Source organism: Hetaerina americana, unplaced genomic scaffold, assembly GCF_022747635.1.
Source record: "Hetaerina americana unplaced genomic scaffold, ioHetAmer1.1.p SCAF_4, whole genome shotgun sequence".
NCBI lineage: Eukaryota > Metazoa > Arthropoda > Insecta > Odonata > Calopterygidae > Hetaerina > Hetaerina americana.
The window spans coordinates 178,597-200,778 of record NW_027286985.1 but is presented as its reverse complement, the minus strand read 5'-3'; the positions used below and the strand labels follow the sequence as shown (position 1 = coordinate 200,778).

The 22,182-nt window shown below is 42.1% G+C and overlaps 1 protein-coding gene across 1 annotated transcript in view; it reads right to left on the bottom strand.

Annotated features, from left to right (window-relative positions):
* The window catches only part of LOC139692396 (G-protein coupled receptor Mth2-like), a 130,536-nt gene extending 112,172 nt beyond the window's left edge, over window positions 1-18,364 (bottom strand). Inside the window, exon 1 of the mRNA XM_071590563.1 lies at window positions 17,316-18,364. Coding sequence (XP_071446664.1) covers window positions 17,316-18,342 — 1,027 coding nt within the window. The 5' untranslated portion in view covers window positions 18,343-18,364. The remainder of the gene's footprint in view (window positions 1-17,315) is intronic.
* Window positions 18,365-22,182: the final 3,818 nt, after the last annotated feature.

Sequence of the window (22,182 nt, the reverse complement as noted above, 5' to 3'; positions counted from 1 at the left end):
CTCTATTTCTATATACATCTATAAATAAAACAATAAGAATAGAGCCGCTTTGAAAGAAAGAGGCAATGATTCTTCATTCGTCATGGCGCGTCATTTTCCCAAATTGGAAGCTGCCCTTAGCGACCAGAAGGGAGTCCAAGGATCTGTTCACGTCCTCGTCGGGCGTGGATGCATTTCGCCCAACCTCGGCAGCTTCGCGTGTCACCACTCGTACAGGCCCCGCACCTGGCGATATCTTAGGAATGCATTACGGTCGCATGTGATATGGACTGAACACAGGTATCCAGTATACAAAAATCATTGCTAATAATGAATATGGCGTGTATATAAATATGTATTAATCGTAAGGTGATTCAGTTGGATTTCCGTAATGATTTCAATAAGCCATGAAACCTTGAAGTGATTCGCCGAAACCGAAGACGGATCGTTTCCGGATAGATTCCTTCCTAAGCACCAAAAGAGCCCTTTGCAACGGTAAGTCAAAATTTCAAAATACGCCATCAATTCGATCTTATTTTATGAATTATCTGTCACCGATGCATGCAATACCGTAAGATGAGTACCGTTAAACATACTCTCATAGATCTGGAACTTTCCGCAATGATAAATGAACTTATATATGAAACACACGATGACGATGAGAAAAATAGGTATTTGCATCCTCGGAGTCTCACGTTATTCTCAAGCCCGTAGAGGCTGCTGCTGTCTCCGATCCCAGACAATTCCTCCCCAAACCTGCCCTTTCACAGATGACCCGACCCGTGGGTCGCCCGTGGCTCCCACCCGCTCAGAGCGATAAGCGGGAGGGTGTGTGTCTCCCGTGTCGAGCGGCGATCGTATTCAAAATGCGACAATGGCTCGCTCCGCCTCTCTCGCGCGGGAGACATTCCAATCCTCGGTGCGGCTCGCCGTGGGCTCAGCAGCAAACAGAATCGAGCGCTAATCTTGGCACTGCTCGTACGGTGACGTCACCTGGCGGTCTTTCAAATATTAGTGCTCGCAAGCATCGATAAGTCCCGCGATATTGTTCGTTGATGACAAGAACGGAGAGTTGTTTTCATTCCAGCATGACGAAGCTGGTTGGCATAAGAATCAGGCCTCCAGTTCAAATCCCGGCATGGTTGAATACTTTTCAGCAAGATTTTCCAGTGCAACTGTTGTTTACTGAGAAATACGTTAACATGAACGGGTGTCGTTTATTTTTTAAGTAATCTGATAAGAGTATTTGATTGTATAGCTCTCTTAAGGATGTGCCATGTAAAGTTTGATAGCTATATATGAGCACGGGTTGGTTAAACTTTTCCTTTTATTGTCAACATAAAAATACTCTTTGAAAAAGGAACACGGTATTTTCCAGTGGTATCTCGATCCTTACTTGAAGGTGCTTAGTGGAGGGCACTTTGAGTGAGTACGCCGTCCGTCGGATGGGACGTTAAGCTGCGGACCCCTTGGCGTCTCTCGTTAAGAGTAGGCTAATGGCGACGCCGGGTTTCTCTCCACCCTTCATCCTTTCCTGTCCATCCCTAATTGCGCAAATGACCTCAGCTGTCGGTCGCCTCCCCTCAAAACTACTACTACTATAAAGTTATGAAGTAATCAATGATTATAAATCGTATTATTAAAAGCCCTTGGCGACGCACTCCTTATGAAGCGTCGTTTGGGGAAATCGATTGTTCTGATGGCAATGAATTCAAACAAATAGTCAAATTTAACAAATTGTTTAAATGCCTCCTTTCGAGGTTGGTATCAATCCCACTTCCGAGGTCAGCAGTCAATTAAGTTTGTGTGATACGGGAACCATCCGAGGAAAGTTTAAGAGAGGTGTTATTTTACTCTAGTTAGACCTCATTTGGAATTTACCGCAAGCATTTGAGATCCTTGGGAGGAACTTAGGCAAAAAGAATTACAAATAAAGTCCAGAGAAGACCCGCCAGATTCGCTAAAAATTGTTATGATAAGAACACAAATGTGACAGGTATCTTAGGGGATTTAGGCTGGGAGCCACTTGAGATATGGAGAAAACAAGGAAGACTTATGACTTGAAGAAAAGCTCAGAACAAACGAGTTGGCACTACAGGAATTACAATGCCCCCTAACTACTTCGGTGGATCAAACCACAAAGATAAAACAAGGGAGATAGATTCTAGTACAGATAGATTTAAATTCTTATTCTTTCTCAGAACAATCAGGAATCATAATAGCAAGAAACTGAAGTCACTTTAGAAATATTAAAAACATTTAATTTACAAGACAGAACAAAATTAAACTTTTCAAAGACATCAGGTATATCTGTAGGAGCATGTGTGTGTTAGTTGTTAGTTTGAGTGTTTTAATGCGTGAGGGTTCTAAGGGTTTTTGCATGAATGTATGCCATGTTTTGTTTGCGGATTGTATAAATTTGTGGTTTTGCATGCGGTTTTTTTCTTAATTACGGGTGGTGTACTAACACACCCCCGCCCCACGCCCTTGCGGCGGCTTACGGGGTACTGAGTACATGTGGATGTAGTAGATGGAAAAATAATTCCCTCGTAAGATTAAGCTCTTTGGTAAGTAATTCTAACGCTAAGCTCGGCTGGGCAATAGGGATTAATTAAAAGGTCTCGGCAATACGCTTATCACATCGCTTTTGCATGTTTCGTAGAATAGCAATTGGAAATATGACCGAATAGAGTTATCTGATTCTTTCACTCTATACTGCTAACTTACTTCTCCGGTTATGATTTCAATTTCACCCTCGCAAAGATAATACCGCACAATGCACCTGATATCATTCCTCCATTTCACACAAATTTCCTCGTCATTATTAATGAAGCAGTGCTTGCGAGCAGTCGAAGGTCGTTCCTTTCCGTTGACCTTATCTCGAAACCCAAACCTCCAATCAGTCATTCAAATGATTCATTCCCAAATATTGAGGTTTTGGAGGCATATGACTCACTTGGATGGTTTGACAAGTTTTCATGCAGTGTAAAATTCGCCATTCGATGGAAAATAATAACTTGAGAAATATTCATACAAAGCGTTTTACTATAAAAAAATACAAAATTGGATATAGCAATAAGACGCTCAGGATGATCGGTCTTAGAACACAAAAATCAACCTCCTTCAGCATTTCATTGATTGTTCAACAAATATATATATAGAATGTGTGTGTGTGTATATATACAGGTATGTACATATAACATTTGGAGAGCACAATAGAACAAAAAATGAAATGGATAACACATAAAAGGACACATTGTAGATCGTTTGAGCTTTCGGCCTTCCTCAGGTCTGACCTGAAGAAGGCCTGATATTTTCAGATAAATAAACAAATAAATATATATATGTGTATATATATATATATATGTATATATATATGTATATATATATGTATATGATATATATATATATATATGATATATATATGTATATATATATATATATATATATATATATATATATATATATATATATATATATATGCGCGTATGTATTTGACGATTACGGCCGTGCCGTCGAAACGTCAAAACTACATATGTGAATGTCCTTTCTTTGTGTTTCTATGTTTTAAAAATCTATATTTGTGTTTTTATATATTTGTTCGTCGCCGGGGAGCGTTCTATTTCGAGGATATATAAATATACATATCTGTATCTATGTGCTTACATAATTGCAATTGAAAGGGTGCGTCTGAATTTCTGTCTTTAATTTTACTAGCGTAGTATGTGACACTATGCATTGCAAAAGCACCTCAGTTAGTATCTATAAAGGCCAAAACGGAACATGAAAAAAGTTCGTCGTTGAGCCCCGAGCGGCATTGAAGTCGAGATACCACTACAAATGTTTCCGTGATTACAAAAATAACACCAAACAGGAAATTCTCAATCTATCAGTTATTTTTGTGACTAATATTTCCGTCATATTTCCCTCCCTTTTTTAACTGCTGATACGTCGTCCTCGCTTATCCGCTTTTCGAGCGCCTAAGAAAATACCAGAAGTCATACTCAGCGGACTCGATGACCTAAAATTAACCGAAATTCACTCAAAGGATAAGGACAGTTCGGGGGGTGAACAACTCTGACCTTGCCTTCTTATCAGCCGAGCAAGAAATTAGCAAAAAACTTGTTCAAGAACGTGGCAATGACAAAAAAATCTGCAATGACGTTTAACGGGGGCTTTTTCGGGGGGAAGCTTGAAATTGTCACAAGGCGAGGAAAATTGGCGACACACTGAAATCAACGAAATACAACCTTGAAAGAAAATACCAGAAATTGATTTTGAAAAAGTTTCCTTTTTGTATCTAAGGGGTATATCTTATTCGGGGGAGCGCATGTCTCTGCATGCGTGAAGACCCTTGCGAGTGTTTGTGAAATCCTACGGTTCCTCCGCATTTTGACGCCTGGAAAGATCCCGTGTTCAAGTCCCGGTCAGGGAAATATTTTTGCGCTTGTGAACTGTTCGGTTCCGATTTCTCCCACCTCTTCTGTGTTCCTATCTGTGTATGCTGTGTGTTAATGCATATATATATAAATATATATAAATATATATAAATATATATATATATATATATATATATATATATATATATATATATAAACCATAAACAAAGTAATCAAACCGAAGGTCGGCTTGCGAGGTGATGGTAGAGTGCACCCAGTACTAAGCCCGACGGCGGGTGAAATTCACACATCAGGGTAGGGGGGCTAGCTTGTTTCCCTACATATATATATATATATATATATATATATATATATATATATATATATATATATACATGGATGGGAATCAATACAAATGAAACTTATGCGATGTTCCAGAAAGAAGAAGGCTAGGCTAAACATTGAAATGGGGGGCCAGAAATAGAGCAGATAGAAATGTATCAGGGATGCATGGAGAAGAATTACGTTAGAAAAAGAATCTGCCACGAGGAGGAGGAGGGAGTTGATGACAGTGGCGCTGTGTAAAGATGTTAAGAAAAGGCTCGTAAAAACTTTCATATGGAGTATAGTCATGCACGGCGCGGAAACGTGGTCACTGAAATAGGAGGATAGGCGAAGATTAGAAGCTTCTGAAACGTGGGTGTGCAGAAGGATGGAGAAAATGAATGGACCGAAAGGGGAAACAAAGGAGGGAGGCAGGTAAGATGGACGCAGAGCGTTTCGATTGGAAAAGGGATGTCGAAAAGTGCGACAAATGGGAGAAAATATACTTATATAAGTCATATCCGGGCTGTGCTTTCAAGAGTTGCTCGTGAAAACGGATACTAAATTAATTATCCGCAATATTCGCAAGTCACGTCAACAGGTCTGTAGGTCTTATGATGACATGTGTTCGTCGGAAAAAATTATTTTTATCATAATGTCTTTTATTTATACTCAAATTCCTCGAAAGATACACACTGCGGAAAGTGAAAATCTGTGAAATTTCCAGGAATCGGTTAGCCGATTAATCGCTCCAACCGATTGCCGCATTACGTCAGAGAACGACTTCTCAGCGAACTTGGTCGCCATGCAGGAATCAGCTGTTTTCCAATCGCGAACGATAATTACGGCCCGCGGGCCGCTTTGCGAGTGACGCGTCAATAACGACGAAGAAAATAACCAAAGGTAGGCAAAAACTTTCTGCAACGAATCTAAACAAATACCGCGGGGCTAAAATTTAGATAATTAATAAAGTAAAAATGATGCATCATTTAAAATGCAAATGATCGCCCATTTTGAAGCAAACGACGCAATAATTGATATAGAATTAATTTCCAATGTATGAATAATTTCACTAAATAAAAAACAAAGATAAAGCACATGTATGATATCGATGAATGCAGTATCGAGGCGAAATGGTCGAGGTCGCTCGTCCCGTCCCCGTGCGACCTCGAAAGCGACGAAACCGCGCGACGCGCCTTCCGCCGGCTTTATGGAACTCAGTTCCGTTCATGAAATTTGTAAAAAATGGCCAATTTTTCAATCATTTCTCGTTTGATTCCATTAAGAAATCCTCATATTTTACGAGATGCGACTCTATGGAAGCTATTTAATGAAATCGGGGTATGAAATTCACATATGTTATGCAAACACATTTGAGAAAGCATCAGACCGTTCGTATAAATGGCAACTGTGGAGCTGCTGCAGCAGTGAAAATACTAATTCACTCGCCTCATAATAGAAGACAAATCTTTTTGGAAACAGACGCCATTTTTTTATGAATAACTTTAACTGGCTAACATTGATCATTCCAATGAGAAGTATGATCCTGCGACATATTTCGCAAAAGTGCGTTTGTCCCACGCTGAGTCACCCGTCTCGTATAACATAATGAAGACTAGGACTGATCTAGGACTCACTCATCCTCCCGTTTCACACACTAAACCTTCACTTCCAAGTTCGCAATCCTCTGAGGATATTACGGAATTGATAACACGGAGATGTTGCAAAATGGGAAAGTTAACTATGCAAGCGGATCTTCATCAATGCTGAGTAAAACTAAAAAAAAATGGCCCAGCTGTACAAGGAGGGGGCAGTGAGTGACAACTAGAGCATGTTTTATTAAAAAAACAACGGTAGAAAAACGCAAAAGTATTAAAAAAATGTAAATGAATATTTGAGAATCTCAAAAATGATAATATGAGTGAGCATCCATGGGACGTAAATACTTCGATAGTTAAAGGGCATGGGGCATACAAACGAGTGAACAGATGGCGCCATTCGTAATTAATTATAGACACTGAAAGACATCGCACATTTAATGAAGATGTATTGTAAATATTTGGAAATCCTCACTCGACATCACGATTAGTATTAATTGCCCTCTATGGTGGGGATTCAAGGTTGAGCGTCAGCACTCATGGAACCTCCTGCTTCAGAGGCAACCTTTTTCCGGTATTTCGTCGACCCTATTATCCGTTGAAACCAGTCGACAATACCAGTACTTGTACTCAATGTATCGCCTCACTGAATTGCTAATGTTCGCCGACCGATTGCTAATGCTCAATATATTAAAAATTATAGCATGGGAAAATCAACCAGTTTTATGACTAAACGATTTATATGGAAGAACATATACACATATAGTATTTCAACATATGTACATGTATGAGTGCATATATACGTGGTCCATTAGGAAGGTAATGCGCATGGTTTTATTGTGACGCGACTATCCTTTGCAGTGGGGTAAAACCGGTCAGGAAATGTGGTGGGGGGTCTGCCCTTCCAACGCGACCGGTTACTGGTTTGGTCCGAGCAGTATAAGCGGAAAGAAGTGCCTTCGCGTGAAGTATGTTTTTCAACTTTGTAACACGGGAAAGACACGGTCAAGCTCCACCTTGACGATTCCTCACCCACACGTCCTTCATCGTTGCCAACTTCCTGGCCCGGAGCACCACACCGGAGGTCCCCCAGCTCCCTTACAATTCCAACTTGACTCGTTGCGACTTTTTTTGTTACCCCGACTGAAGAGAGAGGCGAAAGGAAAGAATTGGGACACAGTGGAAAACATCAAAAAGCATGTTACAAGGTTCCTGGGAGACATTCCCGTCTAGGAGTTTCTAAGTGACTTCTTAGGCGCGGCAGACACGTCTCTGCTAGTGTATTCATGCAGGGAGAGAGTATTTTGAAGAATTTTCAGCGTCAGTGCGACCAAAAAATCTAGAAATCTAGAATATATTTTTCCTAGAGAATGCGCATTACTTTTACTTTGAATATGAATAAATTAATAAATATATGTGTATATATATTTATATGCATATATATATATATATATATATATATATATATATATATATATATATATATATATATATATATATATATATATATATATATATATACTACCTTGATCAAAACTTTCCCGGAATTTATTCAGAAAATTAAAAATACAAGTTTATTCATCTAAATCTATATTGTCCCCTTCAAAGTAATCCCCATCGACTGCAACACACTTATGCCAGCGCTTGATCCAATCCTCGAAACATTTCTTATATTCGGTTTTCGGTATGTCCATCAGTGCTTCCTGCGATTTTTCCATTACTTCCTCTCGGCTGCTAAAACGCGTTCCCCGTAATGGTTTTTTAACTCGATTGAACAGAAAGAAGTCACAGGGAGCCAAATCAGGTGAATTCGGTGGCTGTTGGATGGTATTTGTTGCATTTTTCGTCAAAAAATTACGAATAATGATAGCACTGTGCGACGGTGCGTTATCATGGTGCAAAATCCACGAGTTTTCTGCCCACATTTCTGGTCTCTTTCGGCGAATTGCTTCACGCAAACGTCTCATAACGCCCAAATAATACTCTTTGTTTACTGTCTGGCCTTCTGGCAAAAATTCATGATGCACTACACCGTTGTAATCCATGAAAACCGTCAGCATTGCCTTCTTTTTTGACTGAAAACGACGTGGTTTTTTTGGTCTCGGCTCATTTGGTGAACGCCATTCACTTGCCTGATGTCTGGATTGCGTGTCGTACTCATAAACCCACGTCTCGTCTCCAGTAATGATCCTTTTGATGAATGTGGGATCGGATTCAGCCTCGCAAATCATGTCTTTTGCGACGTCAACACGGTCTCTTTTTTGCATGAAATTGAGGTCTTTTGGCACCAACTTTGCTGCTACACGACGGAAACCCAAATCATTAACCACAATGTCTTGGGCGGATCCATAGGCAATGTTCAAGTCCTCCGCTATTTCTCTGATGGTTAATTTGCGGTTATTGACCCACATTTCTTTTACTTTATCAATTTTTTCACCGACTTTCGATGTCGATGGTCTGCCACTGCGTTCATCATCTTCGATTGACTCACGACCACTTCTGAACCGCTCGTGCCACTGGTAAACGACCGTTTTTTTTTAGAGAATCGTTGCCGAAACACTTTTCCAACATTTCCAACGTCCGTGCGCCACTAAATCCGTTTTTTACGCAAAATTTAATACAAGTTCGTTGTTGCAAATGTAAATCCATTTCTGAAATTGTAAAAAATCGCCAACACACACAGAGATAGATGTACTCTTGGCTACGTAACTTTTGCAAATGTCAAGTTATGACACCAAGATTTAAAGGGAATATCAATAACAGATGTACCAATTTAACAAAAAAAACAGAACTCAAATCGGAACGATGGGAGCGCCACACGGTGGTTATTCCGGGAACTTTTTGATCAAGATAGTATATATACGAGGGTCATCCGGAAAGTAGTACCCGTTCGTGAAATAAAGACACAAAAGTAAATATTAACAAACATAAAAAATTTTATTTGAAAGAGGATACTTTAAACTACTTCTCAACATAATCTCCAAGCAAATTAAGGCATTTGTCATAACGTGTGACAAGTTTCTGTATTCCTTCTGCATAGTCCTTCGCCGCCAGCTATTTGAGATACGCGAGGGACCCATCTTGCACAAATTTTTGCATAATGCAGATGGTGTTTAACAATTTCATGAACAATTGTTCGAGAAACATTGGGAAAATGCTCACAGATGTCATCAATTGTGACGCGCCGATCGTTCCTCACGAATTCGTCAACTGAGCTCACCAGTTGGTCTGTAATGACAGACGGTAACTCCGAACGCTCATCGTCGTGTGTGTTCCCCCTCCCCATGTTGAAGTTGCGACACCACCGCCGAACAGACGACTCGTCCATTACATTGTCTCCATACACCTCCTTTAATTGGCGATGAATATCACATGGGCGAACGTTTCTTGCATTGAGGAATTTAATCACTGCCCTCACTTCACAACTGGCGGCGTTCTCAATTTTTTTAAACATTGTAAACAATCACAGAAACAACACAGGCAATGCTAGCGTCACGCAACTTGGCTCAGAGAAGGCAGACAAGCCACTGAAGCTATCTGACCTCGTCCAGCGGCTACTCGCGTCGTCAGCACTTCATGCGGCACGAACGGGTACTACTTTCCGGATGACCCTCGTATATCCCCGGACTACAACCTTGACGTGGTGGAAGGGCTTGTGCGTTCCGGTGACCACTAGAGCTGTGCTGGCGGGAGTAATAATAATTGCTCCTGGTAGGGTCACCCAGGCCATATAGGTCGAAGGTTAGGAGCCAGACTAAAGGTAGTCCACGCCGCGTCTGTTCCTCATTGAGGCGGCTGCAATGGTGACTGACCCCAGTGGGGCGGACAGTAAGTGATGGTGTCACGTTAAAAACACTATTGAGGAAGGCAACGGGAAACCACCTCAATTATCATTCCCAAGATTTAAATGATGGACAATACAGAGATTTTGAGTACTGGCAACTACCAGGCTCGGCCCAATCGGCCGTGTGTCGTGCCCGGCAGCGGGGGAGGCAAGGCTTCCGCGGTCGTCATCCCACGAAACCCTTGCAAGGAAAAGCCAGCAGCAGCAGGACAGAAGACGCCGGAGAAGAAGACCAAATTAGTTAGAGTAGGAACGTGGAATGTTAGGACGATGATGAGGACAGGGAAATTGGAGAATGTTAAGCGAGACATGAAAAGGGGAAATATAGATATTTTAGGTCTATGCGAGGTGAGATGGAAGGATAGCGGGCATTAGTGGAGTGATAATTATAGAATAATATTCAGCGGCGGGGACGAGAGCCAACGAGGGGTTGCCATAGTAGTAAATGAAGAAAGGAAGAAGCGTAATCAACAGAGCATGTAACGGATAGAATATTACTAGTAGAGATAAATGCAGGACCGACGAACTTGGTTAATATTCAGGTATACATGCCACCGAGCAACCATAAGAAAGAAGAGGTCGATAGGATATACGATCAGTTAGAGGACATAATCACGTGTGTTTCTGCAGGGAAACATTTGATAGTGATGGGGGATTGGAATGCGACGGTAGGCGAAGGAAGAGATGGTGATGAGGTGGGGGACTACAGTTTAGGCACGAGGAATGACCGCGGGGAGAAAGCAGTTGAGTTCTGCAGGAGACAGGGGTTAGTCATCACCAACAATTAGTTTAGACACCACAAAAGACGCAGGTATACATGGAAATTGCCAGGTGACTTAGAAAGATACCAGCTAGATTATATCCTGGTTAGACACAGGTTTAGGAACAGTGTGATAAATTCGCACAGCTTCCGGGGAGCGGATGCTGAATCTGACCACAACTTAGTGGCTATGGAATATAGCGTCCGTTTCAAAACGATAAGGCAGGGGCGGCGAGTTAGAAAATGGAATGAAGAAACATTAAATGGTTTGAAAAGGAAGGAGTACAAACAGGCGGTAGAGGAAATCATGGAGGATGGTAAAGAGCTTAGTACTATCGAAGAAAAATGGGAAAGTATCAAGAAAGGGTTATTGAAAGCCGCAAAAGACACTATTGGAACCGTTAACGCTAAAAGGACTAGGAAACAATGGATCACGGATGAGATGATTACAAAGATGGATGAGAGGGAAAAATGGAAGAATGTAAATATAGAGTTAGGCAAAATGCAGTACAAAGAATGAAACAATAAATTGAGGTGGGCAACAAATAAAGCAAAAGAAGCATGGTGGAAAACGTAGTACGAGGATATGGAAAGCCTGCAGAGGCAGGGAGAAATTAATGCGCTGTATAGCAAAGTTAAATCTTTATCGGGAAGTAAGAAAAGGAGATCAAGTCCAACAGTTAGAGATAAGGCGGGTAGGATAATAGTTGACACAGGAAAGATCCAAGAGAGATGGAAGGAATATATAGAAGAACTGTATAGAAGGAACTTCGACCAACAAAGTTAGACATAGAAAAAGAATATGACGTAGAGGAAGATAGTTTAGGTCCGCCATACTCGACGATGAGATAGAAAGGACATTATGGGAGATGAAACGAAATAAGGCCGTGGGGGTTGATAACATTCCCGCGGAACTATTGAAATGTTTAGGAAAATGTGGGAGGAAGAGGCTATATGGACTTATTCGTAGTATTCATGAGGAAGGGATCTGACCGGAAGACTTTTTGAGATCAGCTTTAGTTCCTATTCCGAAAAAGGTAAAGGCTACATCATGTGAGGACTATAGGACGATAAGTTTGATATCCCACGCAGCTAAAGTTGTTCTCAGGATCATAAACAAAAGGATAGAGAGTAGGGCAAATGATTACTTAGGGGATGATCAGTTTGGGTTTAGGAAGGGGAGAGGTACGCGTGATGCCATTGCAGTAATGAGATTATTAATCGAGAGGAATATAGAACACAACCAGGAGGTATTTGCCTGTTTCGTAGATTTCGAAAAAGCGTTTGATAGAGTGAATTGGGAAAAACTAATGAGTATTCTGCAGAAAATAGGAATAGATTGGAGGGAAAGGAGGCTAATCCGCAACCTGTACATGTCTCAGACTGCTCAGGTGCGGGTGGGGAACGGGGAGTCCGGATGGGCAGTGTTAGGAAGAGGTGTAAGGCAGGGTTGTCCATTGTCACCGTTGCTGTTCAACCTGTATGCAGAGGAAGTGATTAAAGGGGCATGGGAAGAACCTGAGGTAGGAATGAAAGTGGGCTAGGAATTCGTAAAATCAGTTAGGTTTGCTAATGACCAAGCGTTAGGTTGTCAGTCATCCGAGGAGTTTCAGGCATCGCTGAGTGAATTGGAAATTCAGTGCGACAGGTATGGGATGAAAATCAATATTAATAAAACAAAGGTTACGCAATTTTCTAGGAAGAAAAAGGCCAAGCTAAACACTAAAATAGGAGGGCAAAAACTAGAGCAGGTAGAACAGTTTATGTATCTCGGTAGTGTTTTGGACCAAGACGGTCAATGTAGTAGGGACGTAAGGAGAAGATTTGCGCTAGGCAAAGAGGCTTTCACAAGGAGGAGGGAATTGATGACAGGGACGTTGAGTAAGGATGTTAAAAAAAGACTCGTAAAAACTTTGATGTGGAGCCTAGCTATGCACGGCGCGGAAACGTGGTCATTGAAGCAGGAGGATAGACGTAGACTGGAGGCTTTTGAAATGTAGGTGTGGAGAAGAATGGAGAAGGTGAAATGGACAGAGAAGAAAACAAATGAGGTAGTAATGGTATGGTGGGCGAGGAGAGGGGTTTGTTGGGAGAAATCCTATGGAGGCAGGAAAAATGGATGAAGGGGGTATTGACCGGCAGTGGGATGTTGAAAACTGTAATTGAGGGAAGAATGTTAGGCAAAAGAGGAAAGGGAAGGAGCAGGATAAGGATGTTGGACGGGATGAAGGGAGGAAGAAAGTACTCCTCAGAGCTAAAGAGGGACCTGATGTAGATTAGGATGTTGTGTTTTTCTAGGGGGTTACAATTATTTAATTAGTAATTATGTCCATTCAAAAACCTGATATGTGATTTTCACACGCCGTCGGGCTGGGTGAACTCTAGCATCACCTACCAAGCCGACCTTTTGGTTGAATTGTGTGTTCATGGATTATATATGTATATATATATATATACATATATTTTAGGTATGTATGTATATATATATACAATATATATATATATATAATTATATAATATATATACACATATAAATATACATACATAAAGTTCTTATAATTTTATCAAGGTAAGCTCTATAAGAGAAGTACACAACACATTCGGTTTGTTTACATGCAAGCATACGATGACTTCACATTGTGGCCAAGTGCTTCATGAGTAAATTCTCTGCTGATACGACGATATCACAAAATAGCCACTAATAAATTTCGGGATGTTCATGGAATGAAATTTTATTCTATGGTTAAATTTCAATGCATTATTTTCTATTTTCATTTCGAAGAATAATCGTTTGAATACTTTTAATAAAAGCGAATTTTCGAAAGCTAAATAAGTCTACTTTTGCGGAAATTAATTCAATACGCAATCAATTGGAAGGATATAAAATGCAAAACATCAACTTCATTTTGAGATTCAACATCCGATTTTCAGTTGCACATTCCACACCTCATGAAACATTTGCTCTATATTATGGATTCCACCTTAAACAGTTGTTACTTCACCTCACCGCTGTCACTATGTCTACGACTGTCGCATCTATATTCGTGACTACCGTCACGGCCGCTAAATAATTTTTTCTCAAATTCGGATATTGGGCGCATTTTCTTTCCCTTCCGATTACATGCGAAGGAGAACTGGTAGTTTTCATTTTCGCCTCGCTATTAAATGTGATGTGGGTCGCGGTAGTCCAGGGGTAGAGCGTTGGACTACTGACCGGAGGGCCCCGGTTTCGATTCCCGGGTAAGTCTCTCTGAGCACCGCCAGCTCAGTCCAAGCCGTGTGATTTTTCGGGTACCGGATCTTTCAGGGAAACCATAACCTGCACAGTGAAAGGAACTGGCCCCCCTCAACAACCTGCTAACGAACTTACCACTGAATGCACTCTACCATCACCTCCCGAACCGACCTTCGGATTGATTACTGTGTTTATGGTTTTTGTGGTTTATTAAATATATTGAAACGTTCTATTCATCAAAACAGGTAGCAATAGTTTAATTAGCATCACTGAAGTGAATATATGTATTACCCTAGCAAGTAGCGCTACAACCGTTTCCCACAATAGACAGAGGCTCGAGTCCTGTTTTAGGATCTAATGTTAACCGTGGTCGCTCGGCCCCTGGAAAACCCTAAAATACAATAAAAAAGAAGCTTTAAGGGCCACTTAGAAGAATTATTCGAAATGGAAAAGGATATTTGAAAAAGAAGTCAGTTTCAAACTTCATTCAAGCTAATCTTATCATAATTGAAATACACATTCGAATTATTCTTAAAAAGGTGCATATCACGTACTCCATGAAAATCCTCAAAATAAACACTTTATTTGTTGTTTCACTGTTTGATGGTGGTTGACACTTTTTAAACATTGTTGGGCACAATCCTTGGCATGTTCATGACGGTTACTTTGTTGTTATTAAACTAATTCTAGTTATTGTGAACTTCATAAACTCCAACCTTGCAATATTTGATTCAATAATTTGCTGGCAAAATTGATGACTGAGGCAAGTAAAAACCATGTGAATGGAGAGGTGGTGTTGACCAGATACTTTAATCAGTGTCGGCCATAAATGGACGGGGAAGGGGATTTAACGTAGGCATCACGATCGAAGGAAAAAGTGTGAGCCCGCATTGGGACGCCGAAGGAGAGACAACTCGGACGAAAATTAAATGTGATTAAATGACACGAAGATGAACATCTCCCGAGTCCAAAGAACGGCGGGAAATGTCGCGACAAGTTGCTTTTTCAACGGGGCTCGCTAATGTGGGCCGAAATGCAGAAATTTCACGGTATCTCGGTCCGGGTGAATGATTATCACACCCCGAAATCCTTGTATCTTGTAAGTTATTTAGACAATTGTCAAGGAAGGGTGTAGAAAAACGAGGAAAAATATGGATCATAAAAATACAACTGCTCTTTTATGTCACTTTTGAACTAGTCACTGGTGAGATGTGAGGAGCAGAGGGGGAAATCCTCCGAAGGAATAATTATAATATTGCGGGCTAAAGTGAATTTATAAACGGCTATCGTCACGATACAAAAAAACAATAATCAAGCGAGAACACGGTTTTAATTTGAGGAGAAGCGATCAGCATTTCATTAATATATGCGCCTTAATTTAATAATAATAATAGATACAAGGGCCAGATATACTACCTTGATCAAAAAGTTCCCGGAATAACCACCGTGTGGCGCTCCCATCGTTCCGATTTGAGTTCTGTTTTTTTTGTTAAATTGGTACATCTGTTGTTGATATTCCCTTTAAATCTTAGTGTCATAACTTGACATTTGCAAAAGTTACGGTCGGTTTTCGGTATGTCCATCAGTGCTTCCTGCGATTTTTCCATTACTTCCTCTCGGCTGCTAAAACGCGTTCCCCGTAATGGTTTTTTAACTCGATTGAACAGAAAGAAGTCACAGGGAGCCAAATCAGGTGAATTCGGTGGCTGTTGGATGGTATTTGTTGCATTTTTCGTCAAAAAATTACGAATAATGAGAGCACTGTGCGACGGTGCGTTATCATGGTGCAAAATCCACGAGTTTTCTGCCCACATTTCTGGTCTCTTTCGGCGAATTGCTTCACGCAAACGTCTCATAACGCCCAAATAATACTCTTTGTTTACTGTCTGGCCTTCTGGCAAAAATTCATGATGCACTACACCGTTGTAATCCATGAAAACCGTCAGCATTGCCTTCTTTTTTGACTGAAAACGACGTGGTTTTTTTGGTCTCGGCTCATTTGGTGAACGCCATTCACTTGCCTGATGTCTGGATTGCGTGTCGTACTCATAAACCCACGTCTCGTCTCCAGTAATGATCCTTTTGATGAATGTGGGATCGGATTCAGCCTCGCAAATCATGTCTTTTGCGACGTCAACACGGTCTCTTTTTTGCATGAAATTGAGGTCTTTTGGCATCAACTTTGCTGCTACACGACGGAAACCCAAATCATTAACCACAATGTCTTGGGCGGATCCATAGGCAATGTTCAAGTCCTCCGCTATTTCTCTGATGGTTAATTTGCGGTTATTGACCAACATTTCTTTTACTTTATCAATTTTTTCACCGACTTTCGATGTCGATGGTCTGCCACTGCGTTCATCATCTTCGATTGACTCACGACCACTTCTGAACCGCTCGTGCCACTGGTAAACGACCGTTTTTTTTAGAGAATCGTTGCCGAAACACTTTTCCAACATTTCCAACGTCCGTGCGCCACTAAATCCGTTTTTTACGCAAAATTTAATACAAGTTCGTTGTTGCAAATTTAAATCCATTTCTGCAATTGTAAAAAATCGCCAACACACACAGAGATAGATGTACTCTTGGCTACGTAACTTTTGCAAATGTCAAGTTATGACACTAAGATTTAAAGGGAATATCAACAACAGATGTACCAATTTAACAAAAAAAACAGAACTCAAATCGGAACGATGGGAGCGCCACACGGTGGTTATTCCGGGAACTTTTTGTTCAAGGTAGTAATGTTGTACGATAATAGGACAGACAACAGAACAGTGATCGGTAGCACAAAGAACGCATCGTGACAAAAAATGTATTATTGAATAAATGGGCAAAGACTAATTACTAATCGGCAATAGTATGAAGGAAAGACTATCTCAATTGTACAAGGCGGAAGAGACATTGATGATGGAGATAAATAACGAAAAACGCATAGAAATACCGGCAGAGGTTAACCAAGAAATGCCAAGAATGGCATTCACATATCAGATTGTGACACAGAATAGCAACAAGATTGAATCTGTCAATAAGAGGGAGCAGGCGAAATTGGGCAAATTCAGCAAAACAATCTACGGATTGCAAAATTCGAATACAGGATCTCGAAATTGATTCATCGAGTGATTTCACTGGCGTCACGTATGGTCCACCAAGGCAGAGTCTGGTGACAGAATCGGCATTATCTGTGGGAACTCACCAGAGAGGATGCACACCTTGTCGCTGAGACCCGTCCCTCCCAGCTGCACGACGGCAAGGAACGTGTAGGCTGTCAGCAGACTGCTGACATGGCACATGAGACTCTTTCCGTGCAAATTCCTCAGCTCCGGAATGAGGGCGTAGACGAGGAAGGTCACCAGCAGGAAGGGTATGGACACGAGCATTCCCACGGGGTACATGGTGTAGATGAGGGTGTTGTCGGCCGAGTCTTCGTCCGTGACGTTGGGCGGAGGAGGGAAGCAAATGAATGGCAGGTATGCCGTGCGATTCGTGGAGAAGTCGAGGCAGTAGCTCTCCGGCCCGTGTCGGCCGTCGTCCTGCTTCGGGAGGTTGACGTAGCCCTCCGCGTCCACGAAGAACTGATCCTCGTCGTATTCCTCGGGGTCCAAGATGTAGCGCCCGTGGCGGCAGGGATTTCCCAAGAGGAGGGCGAAGAAGTCCTTCCCAGACACGTTGAGCATCCCGTCGGTCATCGAGTTGACCGCGAACTCGAACGGGTTCGGCACGGGCACGCAATCCCCCTTCTGCGTGATGCTCTCCCCCATGAGGCAACACTTGCGGATGCAGGGCCGCGGACCGGCCAAGCAGGGGCAGCCGCGGTGCACCGGTCGACCGTCGTCGCCCTCGCCCGACCACAGCCAGAAGGTCCCGGGAGGGTAGAGGACGCCGCTCTCCTCGTCCCATAGGCTCCCGTTCGGTTGCAGGGCCGCCCCGGGTAGGGCGATGCTCATGTTGAGCTCGCAGGGGTCGGGCGGCGTGAGAACCGTCAGCGGGGGTTGTCCGGTGGTGGCGTTCTCGGCGCGGTCGGTTGTCGGGCCAGTCTCCAGCGGAGCAACGAAGCTTACTTTCACGTCATAGGGTTCGGATGGGGTCGACGGGGGTTGCTCGGGGGTGGTGGCGTTCTCTGGGGGCAGGACCGGAGAGCTTTGGGCTCCGCGGGCGGCGACCAGCGCGAGGTAGATGACAACGGTGGCGGTGGAGAGGTCTCCGTAGCCGAGGGTCGTCATGTCGATCGCTCGTCCAACACCTTCGGAGGATAGCGGAGGATTGAGTGGAGCGGGGTTCCCCTTCCGGGAATGAGGGGGCGGGAGGGCGGGACTGTAGGGGGGAGGGAATGGGCGAAGGGGAAGAGCGCGCATGCGCGCAGAGCTGGGGATTCCTCGAGGTGTTTCCCCGTCTTCTCGGACCGAAGAAGCCGTCGGACTCCCGTTGTTTTCTTATCTCCTCGCTCTTGATAGTTGGAGAAGATGGGATTGGCAACTGTATCTAAATTAACGATATAAGAGCATCGAAGCACCAATTGAGTAACGTAGATGTATCGATGACCTCAGTATAGTGTCTCTTCGAATTTAAGATATAGTCCGGCGAGCTGATAGCATGATTTAGAGCCAAATGGAAGGGTTGAATTATGGATAGGAACATTGTTGTTTGGGAATTGGACTGGACTTGATTGACTTGAGGGCTGTCCTTGCATTACGTCGGGACCCTCTCAATCGTCCGAGTGGACATTTTACGAATGAGGAATCGCGGAAAGTAACAAGAAGTATGCAGGAGAACAAGACGCGAGTTTAGCGAGGTCGGTTGTTCATGGCGTGGGTGTCCTTCTGGGGAATAAATAATAAGGAAGTTATCTTAAGACATTTCAGTGAAGACCTTCCCTAGAGATATGTTTTTCTCAAGAAAACTCGGTGAGTGTCGAAGTAAGTTATTTAATAGTTTCATTTCAATTAATGTGATTATTGAATGTAACAGCAGTGTCGATGCTAACTTGTTCACATCCAGAACACATTCAAACAAAAGACCGAATAAGAACTACAATTTTAAATTGGCGTGCAATGGGAACGGGGAACACATGAGTGGCATAAAACTGGCCATGAAAGGGATAGAACATCAGCTCCGTAGTATCGAAGCCAACAGAGAACCAGGCCAGGTTGAAATACCTGCTAGAATATTAAAGCACTTAGCTGAATATATTGCCTTGTTTTTAGTAGGTGTTTTTCTGGAATCGATAGAAGGGTCATCAGTCCTCAGTGCTTCGCGACTTGAAGCAATACCACATGAATGCCATCTATAAAGGCGGCGAAAAAGAGAAACCTAGCAATTACCGACCTATATCTGTAACATAGATTTCGCGTAAAACACATTATTGTCAGTAACATTGTGAGATTTTTCGATAGCAGGAAAATATTAAACCAAAACCAGCACGGATTTCGGAAGTTTACACTCTGAAATTATTACATTGAAATGCACACTAGTGGATGACTCCGTTAAAAGTTACTGTTGCGGCAATACCCGCAGTTTCTTTGAAAATTTACGATTCACTTACATCGAGAGAAAACAACATACAAGTTGAACCATTATCTCTGGATTTCAATTAACTATTTTATAGACCCGTACAATATATTGTCATACAAACTTAAACGCCTTGGTATCATTGAGAAAATATAAAATCCGATCAGAGACTTCTTGTCAAATCGCAAACAAATATTACTCATCGATGGGTTGTGCTCAATGGATAGAGATGTAACTTCGGGCGTCCCCCAGGGAAGTGTTATATGGCCGCTTCTATTCTTAATACACATCAATGACTTACGCGTTAGAAGCAACCCCAAATTATTTGCTGAGGACACGGTGGTGTACAGGGAAATAAGGTGTCCATCAGATTGCGGGCTACTCTCTAGAGACTTAGACACAATATCGAATTGGTGCAAGGAATGTGTCCTAGTAATTCATCTACATCTACATTATTAAAATCACCAAATCTAATTATTTACATAAGCAAAAGCGCAGTTTTGAAATTTTGGAACAAAGGAAGCGGCGAACAGGACATATAGTAAATTAGGAAATTGAGGGATCATTGCTAACTACGGCCAATTAAGTTAAATATTTTGGGAGTAGTTCGAGCAACACACGCTGAGAAGACGGGGAAACCAGCGCTGCTTAATCTCTGCGATGCACATGGAATTGTTTTGATTTAGAGCTGGATCTTCCTCGGGCCATCAACTGGTTTTGACTCCGGGACTTGCTGTCATCAATCAATCCTTCTAGCTACAAGGCCACCAGTCAGGCGACGCATTACACGAGGAATCTAATTACATTTGGCAAATTGGTCATGATTTAAGAGAGAACGGCATTTCTTAGCACGGTGTATTAAATGGGGATTAGTATTTAACATAAACAAATTCGCAGTTTCGAAATTTTGGAGCGAATCAAGTGATGAGGAGGTGGTTATTCCGGGAACTTTTTGATCAAGGTAGTAAACTATGCAAACAGACGGTTCACTGTTCTCTACGGCAGATCAAGTTAAATATTTGAGGGTCGTACTAACAGCACGCCATTCGCGGGGCGCATTTACAAGTGGGTATACTTCCACATACTTGTATGTCGCGTGCACTAAGCTATAACTTAGAGTTATGACATGAGACTGTCAAAGGAAATAGTATCCAAAAGTAGAGTAACATAAAACGAAAATATTTTATAATTGCTAGTATTTAAAATTCACATAAAAACACAAAACTTCACATTAAGCACCATTTTCTCAAATATGAAGGCGCTTGACACGTTTTGAGCAACCAGCAATGGCAAACAATACTTCCAGTGCCGTTTCACAAACACTTGGGTTTCATTGCCCATATGAAATGATTGACATTTCTTTCGCCGCTTCAAAATGTCCATCCATCCTTTGGGTGGGAACATCTCCGTCTTCAAGATGCAAAAGTTCTCATCACACCCTTATTCCCAAAAACTTCCTAAAATATTTTCTATTTCAATCGCATTTCGAAATCACTGAAACACTTGAAGGCATAACAAATTCCTAAGAGGGTACGAAAGGATAAATTTTAACAGATTAGCACCCCATGGTGAGGATAAAGTTTAAGATGCCAAGATTAAGAAAAGGTGGACTGAGGAAAAGGTCGGACACCAAGGGTGGACCCAAACGCTCGCCCCATCCCCACTTTCCTCCTGCCGCGCAAACGAACACGCTGAGTTCGTCACCCCAGGGCTCTCCCTGATGACGATTCTCCACGCCCCTGTGAGTTTAACAAGAGCTCTCAGGGGCGTGGCGGCGGACGACGGCTGGCAGGGGTTGGATAGCTACTGCTTCGACTTATTCACGACGCACCTGCTCTCCCTTTGTTTCCCTCTACTGTCTTGAATTCAATTGAAAAAGTCTCTCCTTCATTGCTTTTCTACTCACGATATGCTTAAAAGAACTTTAAAATATTTTAAGTTATTACCCTGCAAGCCACCGCTAGGGTGTGTGGCAGAGGATGAATACACACCAGACTCATCTTGACCCGAATATCTTTCCCCCTGCCGCGGTCAAACAACGTTACTGGTTTTATGATTCCTTATCACTCGTGGAAAAAATGGCATCCTAAATCTGTGCTGCACTTAATCTCTCTAATTTTATTGACATGAAGTCTCCTCTCGTGGTGCGATGGGGGTGATAATAGATTATTAATATCAAATTCTAAAGAGACGTCCTTCAAATACATACCCCCACCAAACGCCTTTGCTGCGGCGGCTTGCAGGGTATTATGTAGATTATGTAGACAAGACATTTTATCTACAAATTAGCCTCCGCTCCGTGAGTGATTCCCAACATAGCTCCCCCATTGTAGTAAGAGATTCTTTTCCTTTCTTCTTATCATTATTTTGCAAAGTGTAGTGATCACACTTCTCAAAAGGGTCGAAACTGCGCCTATCGTATTGATTCAACTACAAAGTATCTACGCTGCACAAAATTACACTCCACGTCAAGGTTCATTGCCATAATGTTTTGCGTCGCTGATATTATGCGAACATCTACATCTACTTAATACCCCGCAAGCCGCCGCAAATAT